We start from the raw sequence: 21,227 nt of genomic DNA on the forward strand, positions 1-21,227 counted from the left end.
TATTAATAAACCCAAGGATCTCCTATGTCTTTTTAGCTGTCTTCTCAACTTTCAAAGAGTTGTGTACCAGGTCTCTTGATTCCTGAACTCCCTTTGAGATTGCACCTTTTAGTTTTATGTTGCCTCTCCTCATTCTTCCCACCAAAATATATTGCTTCACATTACTCTGCATTACCTTTTATCTGAGATGTGTCTTGCCCAATTCACTAGTCCATATCCTCTTGAAATTTTTACTATCTGCTGCATGGTTTACTACATTTTCAAGTTTTGTGTCACCTGCAACTTTTGAAATTTTATTCTGTATACCCAAGTTTGGTTCATTAATATATATCAAAATGAGCAGCAATCCTAATACGGACCCCTGGGGCAGGAGAGTTTTAGGTATGAGGAGCGATTGGATAGACTGGGGTTATTTTCCCTGGAGTGGAGGAGATTGAGGGTGGACATGATTGAAGTGTATAAAATTATGAGGGGCATAGATGGGGTAAACAGGAAGGAATTTTTCCCCTTGGTAGAAGGATCAATAACCAGAGGGCACAGATTTAAGGTAAGGGGCAGGAGGTTTAGAGGAGATGTGAGGAAGAATTTTTTCACCCAGAGTGTGGTGAGAATCTGGAACTCACTGCCTGAAAGGCGGAGAGGCAGAAACCGTCATAACATTTAGGTATTTGGATGTGCACTTGCGATGCCACGCCATACAAGGCTATGGGCCTAGTGCTGGAAAATAGTATTAGAATCATTAGATACTTGTTTTGGTACTTGTTTGATCGGCGCAGACTCGATGGGCCAAAGGGCCTTCTTCTGTGCTGTAGACTTCTATGACTCTATGTGGACATGTATGCTGCTCTCCAATCTGGAAAAAAACTACCTTTCTGATGAAGAGTCATACAGACTCAAAACGTTAACTGTATTCCTCTCTGCAGATGCTGTCAGACCTGATGTTTTTCCAGCTATTTTTGTTTTTGTTTCAGATTTTCAGCAATCGCAGTATTTTGCATTTAACCTTTCACCACTACTGTTTTATACCTCTTCTTCAGTTTTGTATCAATGCTGCATACCCCTTTAAAACCATGGGCTTTAATTTTGCTAACAAGTCTATTATGTGGTACTTCATCAAATGCCTTTTGAAAGTCCATATAAAGAACACCACACCACTACCCTAATCAGCCATTGTTATTTCATCAAAGAAGTCGTTCAGGTTAGTCAATTACGGTTTTTCTTTAACAAATCCATGCAGACTTTCTCTTATTAGCTCATATTTGATCTTTGTATTATGAACTTTAGCCTCCATTCTCTGTTTCATTTTGCTCTCTATGGGTCGGATTTTCCCATCCCATGAGTTTGAAAACTACCTGATATACTCCATCGGTGCAGGAAAGGGGATGATTTGGGAAGTCCCAACATGGCCAGCACTATTGTAGAAGTGGGCATTTCCAAACTTCTGCAATTTTGATGGAGGAGTGTGGGATTTGGTAGGCAATGAGAGTCATACCAGCACAATAATGTCATGAACTATGGGTGAACCATGGTCTGGAGGTAGGAGCCGTATGAAAATTAAGTGATAATTTTATTCCTGATAGTTATCTCTGAATTTTTCCTTCCATAGATGTAAGACTGACTGCCTGTAATTGCAAAGTTTATCTCTCTCACTGTTGCACAGGAGTGTAGCATTTTCAGTCCTCCAAGTCCCCCATATTTAAAGAGTATTGGAAGATTTGTAGTTACAGATTCTGCAATTCTCACCCTCACATAACCTCTATGTATCCCATCTGGACCAGGAAATTTTCTACTTTGAGTATTGCCAATCTTTTAGGTACCTCCACCTTATTTTTACCTTATCTAATAGTGCTAATACCTCCTCCTTCACTGCTACATTGGCAGCATTCTCTTCTCCAGAGAACACTAATCTGAAGTACCAATTTAGTATTTCAGTCATGTCTTCTGTCTTCACAACAAGATCTCCTTTCTTTGCCCCTAATCAGCTGTTTCTTTTGACTACCCTTTTATTATTTATATGCCTATAAATGACTTTGAATTTCCTTTATGCTAGCTGCTACTCTATTCTCATCCTAAATTATTCCCATCTTAGTTCCTTTCTTAGATCCTTTCTGTGCTCTCATTATTCACATTGACACTCTTTGTATTATGAACTTTAGCCTCCATTCTCTGTTTCATTTTGCTCTCTATGGGTCAGATTTTCCCATCCCATGAGTTTGAAAACTACCTGATATACTCCATCGGTGCAGGAAAGGGGATGATTTGGGAAGTCCCAACATGGCCAGCACTATTGTAGAAGTGGGCATTTCCAAACTTCTGCAATTTTGATGGAGGAGTGTGGGATTTGGTAGGCAATGAGAGTCATACCAGCACAATAATGTCATGAACTATGGGTGAACCATGGTCTGGAGGTAGGAACCGTATGAAAATTAAGTACGAAAGGTTTTGGCCACTTTATTTGTCACATGCTGTAGCATAAGTTATGCCTGTTTTACTACAGTGATTTTACCATAGTGCTTTCTTTTGAAAAGGTAAGCGACCATTAAATAATGTTGTTGTCAGGTTCTTTCTCCGGACACCTGACAAGCTGTCAAGGCAAAGAACAGCATTGTGAAATTAGAAAAATCTTCAGATGCATCAGAGTATATTGAATAAAGTGCTGTTCAGCATTGTGCACTATGGAAATCCAGATCTGATTGTGCGAAATTTTACCATTGCTTTAATTTTGTTTTGTTGAAGTTCAGCTCAGCCAACTGTTTGATTGTTTCAGCGCTTTAACAGATGGCTTAGATTTTGGCTCTGTTCAAAGGCTCTAATGGGTAATGCTCAGAAGGGTTTGTTGACAAATCTGTCACGGTGAATGTGAGCTTGTTTATTTTTTACAGATTTATGAGCTTTTCAAAGACTTCTAAATGGCAAATAAGACTTGTGAATTACGTTTATAGTGGATACTGGGTTAATGGATTGAGGGGGGCTGGTGGGGGTAGTGGGGTGTGGGTTAGGGTGGCCTCGCAGATATCTCCAGAACTGGGCCAATGCCTCAGCAAATGGAGGTGGATGTTTGGAGGTGGAACTGGCTGCTTCAACATCGACCCATCTCCCTTCAGCAGGCATGACTCCTGCCCGTTCCCACCTCCAAGGGCAGGCACTGCTGGGTAAGAGGCAGGATTGAGACATCACTAAATCTCCCAACTCTTGATTCTCCCCTCAAAGGCCCCATGTTTTTACTAATCCAGGGAGCTGTGGCTTTGAATATCCTTCTGTTTCCCCGCATGGGAATGTGATTACTGTGCACTTGATCCATCTCCTCTCTGAAGGTTTTCCCTTCTTCAGTTCTCTTTTGCCTGTTAATTTTTGATTCCAATCCACCTGGGCAAGATCCCTTTTTAACTTTTGAAATTACCCCTTCTCCGGTTAAGTGTTTTTATGCTTGTTTGTACTTTGTCCTTTCCCACGACTATTTTAAGCTTAATGCTATTATGACCATTGTTCCTTAAATGCATCCCCACTGAACTATGCTCAACTTGCACACTTCATTCTCCGCACTAGCTCCAAAACTGCTTCCTTCCTCATTTCATTCAGAGTTCTTTTGTTTACATTTCAGGAATTATAATCCCTCTTGGTTCATTACATTGTTACTATCCCAATCAATATTGGATAATAAGCCACCATTATTACTCTATCCTAAGTGGTTATCCTAAATACTGTTTGTTGCAAAACTTTTATTTCTATAACTGAAGTAATGACTTGAGGTTTAGATTTATAACTAGTTAATAGACTTACCATGGTTTCAAATTAATTCATTTCTAAGATTGTTAATTAATTCTTTATTTATTCTTTTTTTAGTTATTTCTCAATCAAAGATAACCAAATACAGTTAAAATTATAGAATGTTTACAAAATTGATTCACCTTAGTTTTCATGGGCTTCTCCGCCAAGGCATCTGTCACATTTTCAGAGTTTGTTTTCCCTCTCTGCTGTACTGCTACTTAAATGCTTGTGAACAATCCTGTGGTGCTTGTGCATCCTGGCACTTTAATGCAAGTGCTATCTGTCACACCCTTTGCTTTCCCTGTACCCAATTCCCTGTACCCAATAAGATGTTTATCTAAGATAAAAGCAAAAAACTGCAGATGCTGGAAATCCAAACCAAAAATAAAAATACCTGGAAAAACTCAGCAGGTCTGACAGCACCTGCGGAGAGGAACACAGTTAACGTTTCGAGTCCGTATGACTCTTCAACAGAACTAAGGAAAAATAGAAGAGAGGTGAAATATAAGCTGGTTTAAGGGGGAGTGGGTGGGACAGGTAGAGCTGGATAGAGGGCCCGTGATAGGTGGAGATTGCCAAAAGATGTCATAGACAAAAGGACAAAGAGCTGTTGAAATTCATTTCTGTATATTCCCAGAAGGGAATTCAATTGCATGTCTTGCAGCTATTGTCGTAGTAATCCTGGCTTTTGATCTTTCATCTCAGAAACTTTCTGACACATTTTTAAGATATAAATCGTCAGGGTAATTTCATCCTCCACCATGGGTGTTTTGAGTGTCTGAGTAACTGGCTGGGTAGCAGTTCCCATTGTCTTCACAGAATTACAGTGGATTAGAAGTCCAGCACTTTGCATTTTTAATGCCTTCCTCTCATGAGTCTCTGTTTAAAGTGGATCTTGACACCCCCCCAGGCGTGAAATTCCATGCAGCATCTCAGAGCAGGTCTGCAGTACAATCCATAAAGGAGCTTTCCAGAAAAGTGGTCACTTACAATGCCAGACATCGGACTACTGCTATCCATCTTTGGTCAGTACCTTTACTTCTATTTTTTTTAAAAACAGGTCTTCTTTAAACAGTTCAATGTGTCTGTTCAAAAACAGAATTACCTGGAAAAGCTCAGCAGGTCTGTTTTGGATTTCCAGCATCCGCAGTTTTTTGTTTTTATCAATATGTCTGTTGTTAGCTGGTGAACTTGTAGGTACGTTTCCTCTACATTGGAGAGACCGAACGCAGACTGGGTGACCGCTTTGCAGAACACCTTCGGTCTGTCCGCAAGCATGACCCATCATCGGGGGTGATGCACAGCCAAATGTAGAAGAGAAACTAAGTCAGTCTGGAAGGCAGAGCAAATATAAACCTGTTAAGGCACAAGGGAATAATGCAAGGCTGGATTGCATCTATTTTAACACAAGGATTCTTACAAATAAGGCAGATGAATTGAAGGTATTGATTAACACATGGGAATATGATGTTGTTATCACAGAGACATGGTTGAGGGAAAGGCAGAACTGGCAGTTCAGTATTTCAGGGTATAGAATGTTCAGGCATGATGGGGTTGGGGGGCGGGGCAGTGTGGTGTGGGTGTAAGAGGAGGTGGCATTGCACAATTGATCAAGGAGTCAATTACTTCAGTAAGGAGGAATGGTATCTTAGAAGGTTCCTCAAATCAGAAACTTAAAAACAAAAAAGGGGCAATCATTTTGCTGGGAGTGTGGTATTGGTCTCCAAAAAGTCAGGGGTAGATACAGGAGCACATATGTAGGCAAATAAGAAGTGAGAAGTGAAAAAACAATAGGGAAATGATAGGGGATTTCAATTTCCCAAGTATTAACTGGCATGGTCCTAGTGTCAAAGGCTTAGAGGGGGCGGAATTCATAAAGTGCATCCAAGAGAGCTTTTTGAGCCAACACGTAGAAAGCCCTTCAAGAGAAGGGGTGGTACTGGTCCTAATCTTAGGGAATGAAACCAGGCAAGATGTAGAAGTGTCAATAGGGCAGCATTTCAGAGATAGTGACCATAACTCTGTAAGATTTAAGGTAGTTATGGAAAAGGACAAAGATGGACCGGAAATAAAATAAAGGTCCTGAATTGGGGGAAGGCTGATTTTCAATATGATAAGACAGGATCTGGCCAAAGTGGACTGGGAGCAGCTACTTGTAGGAAAGTCTACATCAGACCAGTGGGAGTCATTCAAAAAGGAAATAGTGAGAGTTCAGGGCCCACATGTTCCCTTAAAGATGAAAGGTAGGACCAACAAGTCCAGGGAACCCTGATGTCAAAGGATATAGAGAATTGGAAAAGAGAAGAAAAGGAGGCTTATGGCTGATATAGACGGCTGAAAACAGCGGGAGCTCTAAAGGTGAAGTGTAGGTGGGTACTTTAAAAAGTAATTAGTAGAATGAAGAAGGGGCATGAAAAAACACTAGCAGGCAAGATAAAGGAAATCCCAAGGCATGTTATAAATATATTCAGGGAAAGAGTAGGGCCTATTAAGGACCAAAGTGGCAATCTGTGCATGGAGCTGGAGGACATAGGTGAGGTTCTAAATGATTACTTTACATCTGTGTTCACTATGGCGAAGGACGATGTAGGTGTAGAAATCAGGGAAGGGGACTGTGTTATACTTGAACAAATCAGCATTGAAAGGTAGGAGGTATTAGTGGTTTTAGCAGGCTTAAAGGTGGATAAATCCCCAGACCTAGATGAGTTGTATCCCAGGCTGCTATGTGAGGCAAGGGAGGATATCCTCTCTGGTCACAGGAGAGGTGCCCGAGGACTGGAGGGCAGTGAATGTAGAAGGGTAGTAGGGATAAACCAAGTAATTACAGGCCAGTGAGTCTAACATCAGTGGTAGGGAAACTATTGGAAAAAATTCTTAGGGACAGGATTAATCTCCATTTGGATAGTCAGGGATAGTCAGCATGGCTTTGTCAGGGGGAGATTATGTCTAACAAATTTGATTTAATTTTTCGAGGAAGTGACTAGTTGTGTAGATGAGGGTAGTGCAGTTGATGTAGTCTACATGGACTTCATTAAAGCTTTTGACAAGGTCATGTATGGGAGAATGGTCAAGAAGATAGGAGTCCATAGGATCCAGGTCAATTTGGTAAATTGGATCCAAAATTGTTTTAGTGGCAGGAGGCAGAGGTCGAAGGTTGTTTTTATGATTGGAAGCCTGAGATGAGTGGTGTACCATAGGGATTGGTGCTGGGACCTCTGCTGTTTGTAGTGTGCATTAATGATTTAGACGTGAATATAGGAGGTATGATCAGTAAGTTCGCAGATGATGTGAAAATTGTTGGTGTCGTAATGGTGAAGAGGAAAGCCTTAGATTATAGAGCGATATAGACGGGCTGGTAAGATGGGCAGAGCAGTGGAATATAACCCTGAGAAGTGTGAGATGATGCATTTTGGGAGGACTAACATGGCAAGGGAATACACAATGAACAGTAGGACCCTAGGAAGTACAGAGGATCAGAGGGACCTTGGCGTATATGTCCATAGATCCCTGAAGGTAGTAGATAAGGTGATTAACAAGGCATATGTGATACTTGCCTTTATTAGACGAGGCATAGAATATAAGAGCAGGGAGGTTATGTTAGAGCTGTATAAAACTTAGTTAGGCCACAGCTGAACAATGGTGTGCAGTTCTGGTTGCCACAATATAGGAAGGATGTGAGAGGGTGCAGAGGAGATTCACTGGATAGGTTAGGGTTGTTTTCCTTAGAGCAGCGAAGGCTGAGGGTGATCTGATAGAAGCATACATGAGGGGCATAGATAGGGTAGATAGGAAGAAACTTTTCCCCTTAGCGGAGGTGTCAATGACCAGGGGGCATCGATTTAAGGTAGGGGACAGGGGGTTTAGAGGGGATTTGAGGAAAGATTTTGTCACCCAGAAGGTGGCTGGAATCTGGAACACACAGCCTGAGGGGGTGGTAGAGGCAGGAGCCTCACAACATTTAAGAAGTATTTGGATGAGCCATAGCAAACAGGGCTATGGGTTAAGTGCTGGAAAATGGGATTAGAATAGATAGGTGCTTGATGGCTGGCATGGAAATGATGGGCCGAAGGGCCTGCTTCTGTGCTGTATAACTCTATGACTCTATGAAAGATCTATTTTTCTCTCTCTCTCTCTCTCTCTTTCTCTGTGAAGGCAGAGTGTTTTCAACAGATTGCAAATCTGAACAGAGTCAACACACTCCGGCTGGAATCCATTGAACTTCAATTGGACTGGAATAAGTATCCACAGGGAAAAGTTTTTAAAACCTTTGTGGCAGCAACTGAGGAGACTGAATAAAAAGGGAGCCAGTCACTCCTCTTCGTTCGGTTGTAACACATGCAACAAGTCTCATTGGGAAGTGCTGGAGTTAACGCTGCACATGTAATAGTCATTTAAGTGGAGCATTCATCTCTGTAATTGCCTGGCAGTAATCTGGTGTAATGTACTTGAATTCACTGAGCATTATTGCCTTAATTGAGCGACAGCTCAGCAGTGCTTCAAATCTGATTGAAGATGCAACTCTAAAAACCTCGTAGGGTTTCAAACTAGGATCAATGTGTCTTTCAGTTGGAGGGTGCAGCAAGTCATGCAGCACGTCACCAACATGGAGCTGGATTTTCCTCTGGAGTGGTTTTGCTGCCAGCACACCAGTAGAATGGAACTTATGTTGTCATTCCAGCCACACTGTGACCAACTTTGCTGTGAAAGTTGATTATACATCCTGGATGGGCTTCTGGTGTTACCTCTGGCATTGAGGGCACAATACCTATGCAGCAACCAAAAGAGGAAATAACATAATTAAAAGGAGGGGAAGTACCTGGAAGACTTTAAATGAAATTTGTAAAATGCAGTGAGTGAGCATTGTATCACAGGGCGTGGTCGCATAGTGGTATTGTCACTGACTAATATTCCAGAGATCCAGAGTAATGCTCTGGGAACCTGGGTTCGAACCCCAGATGGTGAAATTTGAATTCAATAAAAATCTGGAATTAAAAGCCTAACGATGAACATGAAACCATTGCCGATGATCGTAAAAACCCATCTGGTTCACTAATGTCCTTTAGGAAACCCTTTAGGGAAATCTGCCATCCTTACTTGGCCTGGCCTACATGTGACTCCAGACCCACAGCAACGTGGTTGACTCTTGAATGCACTCTGAACAAGGACAATTAGGGATGGGCAATAAATGCTGGCCTAGCCAGCAACGCCCAGATCCCATGAATAAATAAAAAAAATCCTTATTAGCTTTGCCTCGGTGATAGACTCTTGCCTTTGTCTCAGAAGGTTGTGGCTTCAAGCCCCCTTCTATCATATAAGCTTGGCGTATATTTCAGTGCAGTACTGATGGAATGCTACAGTACTGCTACACTGTGGGAGGTGCTGTTATTTGAATGAGACATCAAATGAGGTTCCATCTGCCTCCTTATGGTGAATGCAAAAGATGCCATGGAACTATTCAAACAAACACAGGGAATTATCGTGGTACCTTGACTAATATTCATCCCATAACTGACATTACAAAGAACAGATTATCAAATGGTTCATTTATTGGCTGTTTGTGGGATCTTGTGTGTAAATTAACTGCTGAACCAAGTATTATACTTCATCTTGAGAACTGAAAGGAGCTTTTAAGTTCAGCTGTTTCCATCCTTTTCAAGAGTGGGGCTAAAGGGAGGGAGAATTAACTACTAACAGATTTCTCCTTCCATCATGGTCTTCAGGGCCTTTACATTTGTTGGTAATGCAAACACTGCCAGTAGTCCAGAGGTGTGATATCAGGGAATTCTGATAGTTTCTCTTCCCTAGTTCTCTCTTCGGACTCTCTACGCTGCTTCAACCCCGTGATTTAAATGGAGCAGGGGGTGGTCAAGGAGTGAGCGGCCAAGGCCTCTGCTATTGGAGAAATCTAATTAATGGTGCTTTCTGTCATAGAGTTGCTTGCCAGTTGGATTGGCTGACGTTTTATGGCTGCGGGTAGACTGGCACTGAGCAAGTCAGCTTATGTCCGAAACAAAAATACCTGGAAAAACTCAGCAGGTCTGACTGCATCTGCGGAGAGGAATACAGTTAACGTTTCGAGTCCGTATGACTCTTCACCAGAACTAAGGAAAAATAGAAAAGAGGTGAAATATAAGCTGGTTTAAGGGGGGGTGGGACAGGTAGAGCTGGATAGACGGCCAGTGATAAGTGGAGATTGCCAAAAGATGTCATAGACAAAAGGACAAAGAGGTGTTGACAGTGGTTCTGTCCGACTTTACTTCTGGGGGCACAAGCAGTCTGCCCTCCCATAAAATGCAGCCATTGTTCTGACTGATCTCCCATTTCTTTCTCTCTGGAAGCCTCCAGGATGGAATGTCAGGAACATACTGTTTGTTTCAAAAACCATAGAAAAGCTAGCATTGTGCTGGAAGCAGTTAGCATTTCCTTAAGAATTTATATACACTTGTTATTACTTCTTAATTTTATATAGTAATGAGAGCCTAAAATTAGAGCTTAAACAAAAACATAAATAATGTCAGATTTTGGAAAAATTGGCAGTGGCATGGATGGAAAGTAATTGCTAATAATGAAAAGTTAATTTTCCCATATTCTTCCTCTTTCACTGGGTAATTTTTCACTGCTATCATTATTCAATGCCAAGTTGGCTGTATACCTTTTTGAATGAAGTAGACTCTTTCATCCAGTGAACAGGACTGACACTTCGTTAGCCTAGAACTTTTGGGGTAGGAATATGTGGAATGCTGTAAGCCAATAGAAAAATATTTCTGGACTTCAATTTTTTTAGAAATATCAAAATATTTAATTTATTTCTTGTGGAATGGCTCAAGAACTTAATCTGACTCCAAGAAGGTTTTCACATTGCTACCCCATGGAGGCTATCCTCTGACAACCTTGTGGAAGGTCTTTGGATGGAATTGGGTTGTCACATGCTGCTATTGTTGCCAGCAGCGATATAAATTTGCCCTGTAGGAGCAAGCTCAGAACATGAGCAATCCTATCATAAAGAATCAAAATACCACAGCACAGAATTAAACGATTTGGCCAATCAGGCCTGGGGCTTGGCTTGTTTTTATCCCAAGTAACTTAATCTAATCTCATTTTCTTACTTCCCAAATATTTAATATTTTAAGCATTGTCCTTAAAATGAAACGTATGGACTCCTATTCAATAATAATCTGGAGCAGAAAATTCCACATTAAATGACTCTGACTACTTTAATTACCTTGTCTGTAAAGATTTTTTTCTAACCTCCAAATTCGTGCCCTCTTGTTAATCTTCTGTGTCAGTGAAGACAGCCTATCACTATTTATGTTGTCATGACCTTTTATGATCTAAAAGACTTATTTCAGATTACCCCTCAATCTTCTCATTTTTAGTGCAAAAGCTACTCAAATCTGCCTTCATAATAGAATAAGCTCATTTGTAAGAATGTGCTAATGAATCTCTTCTGTGCCTTTCCAACTTTTAATATGGATGCCTTCGGCCTAAGGTCCTTGTGCTCTAGTTACAATCTAAAAGGTATAGTTTGTTGTAAGTTTCAAAAAGTGTATAATATCTGGGTCATGAGACTTCTCTACCTTTAGTGCAATTAACCATTTAAGTAGTTTTCTTTCAAATACTTAGCTGTCCATGATCTTTCTATATCTTGAGGTATTTCTAAAGTCCATTTCATCATCCTCCATATAAACTGAGGTAAAATACTTATGAACATTTTCAGCTATTTCCTCATTCCCCTATACAAAGTACATTTTTGTGTCAAAATGGTCCCACCCACTTAAGCAGCTTTTAACTTGTGTACATGTACTTATCCACTTTATGTTGATTACAGTTACAATTTATAGTTCCTCATAGCCAAACGGGCCCTTTTTTTTGCCTCCTTTCCATATATAGTATATCCCTTAAATTTATGAAATGCCTATTTTTTGTAAAAACTCATTTGTTTCAACTGTCAACATCTCAACCATGCCCAAGTCCTGGAATGGGGCTTGAACTTGTAATCTTTGACTCAACTGATCCTAAATGTCACAGGAATTGAGTGTGTGATTCCTGATGGTTCCTGAGTTTTGGAGACAACCGAAAGATCTAGCTTTTATAAAATTCATTCATGGGGTGTGGGCTTCGTTGGCTAGGCCAGCATTTATTGCCCATCCCTAGTTGACCTTGACAAGATAGTGGTGAGCTGCCTCCTTGAACTGCTGCAGTCCATGTGGCATAGGTACACCCACAGTGCTGTTAGGAAAGGAGTTCCAGGATTTTGACCCAGTGACAGTGAAGGAACGGCGATATGTTTCCAAGTCAGGATGGTGAGTGACTGGGAGGGGAACTTCCAGGTGGTGGTGTTCCCATCTCTCTGCTGCCTTTGTCCTGTAGTGGTCATGAGTTTGGAAGGTGCTGTCAAAGGAGCTTTGGTGAATTCCTGCAGTGCATCTTGTAGATGGTACACACTGCTGCTACTGTGCGTCGGTGGTGGAGCGAGTTGAGGATGTGGTACCAATCAACGGGCTGCTTTGTCCGGGATGGTGTCAAGCTTCTTGAGTGTTGTTGGAGCTGCACTCATTCATGCAAGGGGAGAGTATTCCATCACACTCCTGACTAGTGCCTTGTAGATGGTGGGCAGGCTTTGGGAAGTTAGGAGGTGAGTTATTCGTTGCAGGATTCCTAGCCTCTGACTGACTTTTGTAGCCACAGTATTTATATGGCTAGTCCAGTTCAGTTTCTGATCAATGGTAAATTCCTGGATGTTGATAGTGGGGGATTCGGTGGTGGTAGTGCCATTGAGCATCAAGGGGCGATGGTTAGATTATCTCTTGTTGGAGATGGTCATTGCCTAACACTTGTGTGGCGTGAATGTTACTTGCCATTTGTCAGTCCAAGCCTGGGTATTGTCCAGGCCTTACTGCAATTGGACATGGACTGCTTCAGTATCTGAGGAGCCGTGAATGTTGCTGAACGTTGTGCAATCATCAGCGAACATCCCCACTTCTGACTTTATGATGGAAGCTGATGAAGCAGCTAAAGATGGTTGGGCCGAGGACACTACCCTGAGGAACTCCTGCAGTGACACACTGAAGCTGAGGTGACTGACCTCCAACAACCACAACCAACTTCCTTTGTGCTAGGTATGACCTCAACCAGTGGAGAGCCTTCCCCCTGATTCCCATTGACTCAGTTTTGCTCGGGCTTCTTGATGCCACATTCTGTCAAATGCGGCCTTGATGACAAGAGCAGTCACTCTCACCTCGCCTCGGGGTTCAGCTCTTTGTCCATGTTTGAACCAAGGCTGCAATGAGGTCAGGAGTGGTCCTGGCGGAACCCAAATAGAGCATCAGTGAGCAGGTTATTGCTAAGCAAGTGCTGCTTGATAGCACTGAGAGTAGACTGATGGGGCATTAATTAGCTGGGTTGAATTTGTGCTTTTTGTGTACAGGACATACCTGGGCAATTTTCCACATAGCTGGGTAGATGCCAGTATTGTAGCTATAATAGAACAGCTTAGCTAGGGGCGCGACAAGTTTTGGAGCACAAGCCTTCAGTGCTATTGCTGGATATTGTCATGGCCTTTACAGTATCCAGTGCCTTCAGCTGTTTCTTGATATCACATGGAGTGAATTGAATTGGCTGAACACTGGCATCTTTGATGCTAGGGACCTCTGGAAGAGACTGAGATGGATCATCCACTTGGCACTTCTGGCTGAACTTTGTAGCAAATGCTTCAGCCTTACCTTTTGCACTGATGTGCTGGATTCCCCCATCATTGAGGATGGGGATATTTGTGGAGCATCATCCAGTGAGTTGTTTAATTGTCCACCACCATTCACGACTGGATGTGGCAGGACTGCAGAGCTTAGATTTGATCCGCCGGTTGTAGGATAATTTAGCTTATGCATGTTTTACACACAAGCAGTCCTGTGTTATAGCTTCATCAGTTGACACCTCATTTTTTAGGTATGCCTGGTGCTGGTCCTGGCATGCCCTCCTGCACTCTTGGCTTGATTGATGGTAATGGTAGAGTGGGGTATATGCTGGGCCATGAGGTTAAAGATTGTGTTCGAGTACGATTCTGCTGCTGCTGATGGCCCATAGCGCCCCTTGAGTTGCTAGATCTGTTCAAAATCTATCCCATTTAGCACAGTGGCAGTGCCACACAACACGATGGAGGGTATCCTCAATTTGAAGGCAGGACTTCGTCTCCGCAACGACTGCGCAGTGGTCACTCTTACCGATACTGTCATGCATCTGTGATGCACCTGCGGCAGGCAGGTTGGTACGTTTTTCCCTATTGTTGATTCCCTCAATTAGTCTGGCAGCTATGTCCTTTAGGACTTGGCCAGCACGGACATTGAAGTCCACCACCCAGCCGCCCTCCAACTGGTGTTAAACATGGAGGAGCACTGACTCATCAGCTGAGGGAGCGCGGTACGAGGTATCTGCCATGGTGGGATTCAAACCTGGGTTCTCAGCGTATTACCCTGGGTCTCTGGATTACTAGTCCAGCGACAATACCACTACGCTGTCGCCTCCCCCAGCTATTTAGGTAATAAATGTACTTGATTAATGTAGGATATAGAGATGGACAGGAGATGTTTTTTTAGGAAATCAAATGGTTTGAGTACATGATGAAGGAACCAGCTTGATTGCCCAAATGCCTCCCTTTATATATATATATATATATATTTATTTTATATTAACTATGGCATTTCTTTTGACTGTCTTGGTGATTCTCCACCTGGTTTTCATCTATAGTACATTCACCAGAGTTTCAGGTGAAAATAGAATTTCCTGTGGGTGCGTAATTGGGAAGTGATGCCCTTCCATGTGCTGATTTTACCAATGATAGTTTATACTAACATTTTTTGTGGAACTTAGACTAAGTTGGAGTATGAAAAATCAAATTAATTGAAATGTATCAAAGAACTGTGCTCTGCTTCTATGATATATTGGGTGTTTCCAACATTGTTCTACCTTCCTGAAATTGCACTGCAATTAGACTTTGGAAGTAATCAACTCATATCACTTAACATGAATTTATTAATGGATTAATAAAATTGTTAAAACAAGCAGGGAATTGTAGACTGCTTGAGTTAATAGCTGCTTTGATGTATATCTATTAAACTTTGGATAATTAATTTCAAGTTTGAGATTTTCTTCACTTTAACCCTTTGCATTCCATAATTGATTAGGAACTACATCTACCCCTCCGCAACCTATAATCTTTAAAAATAAGACCCTCCCAGGGATGGTAAACATGTATGCTTTGGCTTGAGATACAGATGAAGCTAAAATGATATGGTTGCAATCTCTGATTATCTCTGTCTTTTTCGTATAGTTTCTTATATGCTGCTTTAAAGTTGAAGTGAAAGTCTGATAATGTGAAGGATTCTTAATAAGCTGTGAGGTTTCTTGTAATTGAATTTCCAGGAGGCTGGTTCTCACGTGAACTCTTAAGTTGGAAGTCAGTGGCTGCCAGTGGAGTTCTCTGTCTGCAAGTAGCTTCTGATTTAAAGCAGACCACAAACATAGTTTCCTCATCATGTGACTTCCACAAGTTCAAAGTCCTTTTTCCAAATAAAGGGTGGTGTGTTGATTATACTTCCCGTGTTGCCATTTGACATCTTGAGAATTTGAGACAGCCAGTATCATTGTGTTTGAATGACCCATTCAATTTGAAATTGCACGTCTGAATTTTCAGGAAGAGGCATTGATTCAACATCAATCTGGAAGGCTCCTTTGCTTCCCTCTTGAAACAACAGAGTGGTTTCAAACTGCAAAAGAAGTCAAGTGACCCTCGGGCAGATATGCAGCTTTTAATTCGGTTTTTAAAAATATAAAGTATTGACTGAAAGTTCATAATATACTGGAACATGACAAATTCTAAAAATAAAGAATACTTCTTTGAGTGAACAATTTCTGTGCCTTGATTTTGGACAGTAATGTTATGTAAACTTCTTCCACAAGAAAGTGATTTTCATTTCTTGTTCACCATATATTCTTACTAATTTAATTTCAAACACGGCTGCATGTATCTGCTTCATTTTTGCCAAATGCACAACACCGGGCTTTGGTTATGATAATTTCGATGCTGTGGCTGGATTGGTAACCATATCATTCCAAATTTCAAATATAGCCATGTTTACCTTAATAGTTTATTGGTACATTTTATTTCAAATAAAAAAAAAATCACAAGTCAGCGACAGGTCAAAGCAGCACTTGGTTGCACCTTGTGTCTTCAGCACTTGCTTTATATCAGGTTGACAGGCCTTGAGTGATTCAATTTTTTTTTGAAAAGCTAGGTTATTAAAGAGAAGTACAAAGTTGTTGTTATTCATTCAAGGGTTGTGGGAGTTGATGACAAGGCCAGCATTTATTGCTATCCCCAATTTCCCTTGAGAAGATGGTGGTGAGTGGCCTTCTAGAACCACTACAGTCCATGTGGTGTAGGCACGCCCATAATGTGTTGGGGGGGGGGTAGTTTTTGAATTTTGACCTTGCAACAGTGAGGAAATGGTGATATAGTTTAAGTCAGAAAGGTGAGTAATTCAAAGGGAAGCTTGCAGGTGATGGGATTGCCAGACTTCTGCCTTGTTCTAATTGGTAGAGGTCGAAAGTTTGCAAGGTGCTGTCAAAGGAGTCTTGGTAAGTTGCTGCAGTGAAATGTGCACCAGTGGTGGAGGCAGCAAATGGATGGGGCGCCAATCAAGTGGGCTGCTTTGTCCTGGATAGTGTTGGGCTTCTTGAGTGTTGTTGGAGCTGCACTCATCCAGGCAGTTGGAGACTGGTCCATCACACTCTTGACTTGTGCCTGTAGATGATGGGCAGACTTTGGGGAATCTAGAAGTGTTACTCACTGCAGAATTACCAGCCAACTCTTGTGGCTGCAGTATTTAAATGGCTGCTCCAGTTCAGTTTCTGGTCAGCGGCAACCCTTCCAGGTTGTTGATAGTGGGATTCAGTGATGGTAATGCTACTGAATGTCTAGGGGAGATGTTTAGATTCTGTCTTGTTGGGGATGGTCATTGCCTGGCACTTGTGTGGCACGAAAGTTACTTGCCACTTATCATCCCAAGCCTGAATTTGTCCAGGTCTTGCTGCATGCAGGCACTGACTGTGTCAATATGTGAGATGTTGTGAATACAACTGAACACTGTGAAATCATCAATGAATATCCCCACCTCTAACCTTATGTTGGAGGGAAGGTCATTGATGAAGCAAGTGAAGATGATTGGGCTTAGGACACTCACTTGAGGAACTGAGCGAATTCCTGGGACTGAGATGATTGGCCTCCAACAATCACAACCATCTTCCTTTGTGCTAGGTTTGACTCCAGCTAGTTGAGAGTTTTCCTCCTAATTCACATTGACATCAGTTTTGCTAAGGATCTTTGGTGCTGCACTTGGACAAATGCAGCATTAATGTCAAGGACAGCCAATCTCGCCTCACCTCTGGGATTCAGCTGTTCTGCCCATGTTTTGGACTAAAGCTGTAATGAGGCATGGAGCCGAGTGGCTCAGCCAGAACCCAAACTGAGCATCTGTGAACAGATTATTGGTGAGTAAGTGCTGTTTGATACCCCTGATGATGACATAGTTCATTACTTTGCTGATGGTTGAAAGTAGATTGTTAGGTCGATAATTGGTCAGAATGGATTTATCCTGATTTTTGTGGACAGGATATATTTGGGCAATTTTCCATAATGTCAGGTAGATGCAGGTATTCTAGCTGTACTGGAGCAGTTTAGCTTGGGTTATGGCTAGTTCTGGAGCACAAGTCTTCAGTACTAAAGCTGGGATGCTATAAAGACCCATAGCCTTTTCAATACCCATTGCATTCACGTGATATCAAGAAATAACTGAAGTGAATCAAATTATCTGAAGATTGTTGTCTGATGCTTGGAACCTCGGGAGGATGCTGAGATGGATCACCACTCATCAATTCTGCCTTCTTAAAAAATCGCACTCGCAGAAAATGTAGCAAAATTTTATCTGTGCTGTTACTTTAATTCACTTGAATAGTTTTAAGTTTCCGTTATTGACTAAAAAAACACCTCTTGGCTAGTCATGAATAGCAGAAAAGTCAGTTCTGTTTTTGATTTCTCTCAAACATATAGGTGTGCATAGGATTGGAAAAGACCTTGGTCACCCATCTATCTGCCTGTTTCAAAAATGAAATCACTTGTCCAATCTTCCATCACAATTTGTCTAGCTTAGTTTTGAACTTGTTGATGTTCCTTGCATTTTCCAGTTTGGAAATCCCTAAATTGTGTGATTGTCCTTGAAGCAATACCAGTGGCTATTTATTGTATAAATGTTCTGTATATAAGGCAAGATCTGTTAATTATAGTTTTTTACTCTTGGTAGGTGAATCAGATGCCAGAGATCAGTCGAAGATGGAAGTTAAGGTTTGGGATCCTGACAACCCATTGAATGATCGACAGATAGATCAGTTCCTGGTAGTTGCACGGTGAGTTCAGGAAAAGGGACTGGCATATTTATGTCTTTAACTCAAAGCACTTGAATAGATTATTTGAATAGTATAAAGTATATAAATGGGTGAAATGGTGACAAATGTGTTTTAATAGGGATAAATGTAAAATGTTGCGTGTAGGAAGAAAGATTAGTGAACCTACTTATTACATGTGTTATGATCCCCGTAGAGACTGATAAGTTTTGGAAAGAAATATGAACTCCCAAATATGAATAGCTAAAAGGATCACAGGATAAGACTTCAAGTTTTAAGACTTCACTGTAACACAAGCAAAATAAAAGCAATATTGACTAAACAATATTTCAGTAGGCAACTTATACCCTAAACGACAGAAAAGATCCCCTATTTAACGAAACGACTGAAAATCTTACATGGTTATGCTTTACTCGGTTTGTTAAGTAGACTCTCTATTTTCCCAGAAGAAGTCCAAAGTGATTCCTGGCTCGTTTTCCTTTTCCAGCCAGATAACTTTTAATCCCCAAACTGACTTTCATGGTTTGGGCTACCCTAGAGATCCTCCCTCTAGCCAAAGCTAGGTGGATCTTCTAGCTTCATTTAAACCCTCCCAACTTGGTCTGTTTAATTCGACTGTGAACTCCCACCACGTTTTGTGTGCTGAACGATAGAGACTTGCTGCTTTCTCCCTTCCACGCTCTCTCTCTCTCAAGCTCTGTCTGTGTGTGTGTCTCTCTCTCTCTCTCTCTCTCAAGCTCTGTCTATGGGATTCATGCACACTGTTCCTGCTGACGTTCAGTTATATTTTTAGGAAAACCTGTTACTCGATTCTACAATGCCCATCTCCATGCCAGTGAGGATCATATGGGCTTTATATCCAGGGAGAAATGCTGATTAGCTACCCTCTAGACCCCAAATTCTACCTTGGAATTAAATAGTTTATTGTATAACCGTTTACAAAACCTGACATTTCTAACACCACCCTGTGTCTTGGGGCAACATTTTTAGCTCGGCGGGCGGGCCATTGAGTGTAAACTGACATATGATGAAGTCAGTCGAGCGTCCCGACATCATCATGCACTTGCGTGATATTTCGGTTTGTGGGCGTGCAGCGGCATCGGCAGCATGCCCACCGACAATGAAAAGGCTTATTCAGGCCATAAAAAAATTAATTAAAAGAAATTTTTCGCTGCCTGTCCAACATTTTGGTTGATGGGCAGGCGAAAAGGCCAAGCAGCCTTTGCAATTTTTTAGAAATCTCATCCACGGACGGGATGAGGTTTCCAAAAGCAAATAAAAATGAAATAAAGATTTGTTTTATAACATTTATAAAAAATTTTTTTTTGAAACCTGTTCATCTTCCTGAGGCAGCTCTGTGACTCAAGATTTGCAAGCGTGCATGTTCAAAGCTTGCGCTTGCACTCCCCCCGCCCGCACAGGCAGTGCTGAGCGCTGAAGCTCACGTTTCATGCTGGGCGGGCCTTTAATTGGCCCGCCAACGTGAAATCGTGGTCCGGCCCCGATCACGGGCGGCAGTCGGTTTCCCGGCTGAGCCCACCTGACAAGGATGAAATTGCGCAGCTGCTCAGGTCATTGTTTATAGGTGTGAATGTCTCGCACCTTCTTCCCAGTAAAACAGCCTAGGCCACCCCTTTAATCTTTGTTATCAGACAGAATTCAGAACAGGTCACATCTTATCCTAAATTAAAGAGACAGTCCTGAACCACACCAATCTTATTAACCTCATAGTTGTAACACATGAATGGTCTTTAAAGAGCAGAGGATGAAGCTGAATTGGATCTAAAGGAGTTAGTAGACTTGCTGCTCGTAGTAAAAGGCACAAAAAGCATCCCAAGAGTAGTAGAAAATCAAGGGGTAAAAGCGAAGGTGGAACTTAAAACAATCACGATCACTGGAGAAAATGTATTAGGAAAACTAATGGGACTAAAGGCTGACAAGTCCCCTGGATCTGATAACCTACATCCTAGGATCTTGAAATAAATGGCTGCAGAAATGGTGGATACGTTGGTTGTAATCTTCCAAAATTCCCTAGGTCCTGGAAAGAACCCAACAGATTGGAAAACTGCAAATGTAACAAGGGTCAAGTAAGAAGGGTCATAAAATAGGAAACTAGGTCAGGTAGCCTAACATATGTCATTGGGAAATGCTAGAATCCATTATTAAGAAAGAAGTAGGACATTTAGAAAATCATAATACAATCAGACAGAGTCAATATAGTTTTGTGAAAAGGAAGTCATGTTTGACAAATTTATTAGAGTTCTTTGAGGATGTAACAATCAGGGTGGATAAAGGGGTATCAGTAGATGTAGTATATTTAGATTTCCAAAAGGAATTCAGTAAGGTGCCACATAAAAGGCTGATGCACAAAATAAGAGCATTTGGTGTTAGATCAGCATGGATAGAGGATTAGCTAACTAACAGGAAACAGAGAGTTGGGCTAATGGATCATTATCCTGTTGACGAAGTGTTACTAGTGTTGTACCACAGGGATCAGTGCTGGAACCTCAACTACTTAGGATCCATATCAATGACTTGGATGAAGGGACTGACTATATTGTAGCCACATTTGCTGATGATGCTGGTATATGTAGGGGGGCATGTTTTTTTAATTCTTTCACAGGATGTGGGCGTCACTGGCAAGGCTAGCATTTGTTGCTCATCCTTAATTGACCTTAAGTTGATGGTGAGCCGACATGCAGTCCATGTGGTGTAGGTACACCCATAGTGCTGTTAGAAAGGCAGTTCCAGGATTTGACTCTGCAAAAGTGAAGGACCAGGCATATAATTCTAAGTCAGGATGGTGTGTGGCTTGGAAGGGAATTTGCAGTTGGTGGTGTTCCTATGCATCTGCCTTTGTCCTTCTAAGTAGTAGTGGGTTTGAATGGCACTGTCGAAGGAGCCTTGGCGAGCTGCGGCATTGCATCTTGTATGTGGTATGTACTGCTACCACTGCGTGGTGATGGAGGTAGTGGATGTTTAAAATGGTGGATGGGGTACCAATT

The 21,227-nt window shown here is 41.6% G+C and overlaps 1 protein-coding gene across 6 annotated transcripts in view; it reads left to right on the top strand.

The window, feature by feature from the left end:
• Window positions 1-21,227, top strand: part of mta3 (metastasis associated 1 family, member 3) — a 269,132-nt gene that overhangs the window by 118,061 nt on the left and 129,844 nt on the right. For all 6 annotated transcript variants that reach the window (XM_041175785.1, XM_041175791.1, XM_041175799.1 and 3 more), the window contains one exon: window positions 18,123-18,225. In XM_041175785.1, the coding sequence (XP_041031719.1) occupies window positions 18,123-18,225 (103 nt within the window). The remainder of the gene's footprint in view (window positions 1-18,122; window positions 18,226-21,227) is intronic.

This window comes from Carcharodon carcharias, chromosome 2 (assembly GCF_017639515.1).
Source record: "Carcharodon carcharias isolate sCarCar2 chromosome 2, sCarCar2.pri, whole genome shotgun sequence".
Taxonomy (NCBI): domain Eukaryota; kingdom Metazoa; phylum Chordata; class Chondrichthyes; order Lamniformes; family Lamnidae; genus Carcharodon; species Carcharodon carcharias.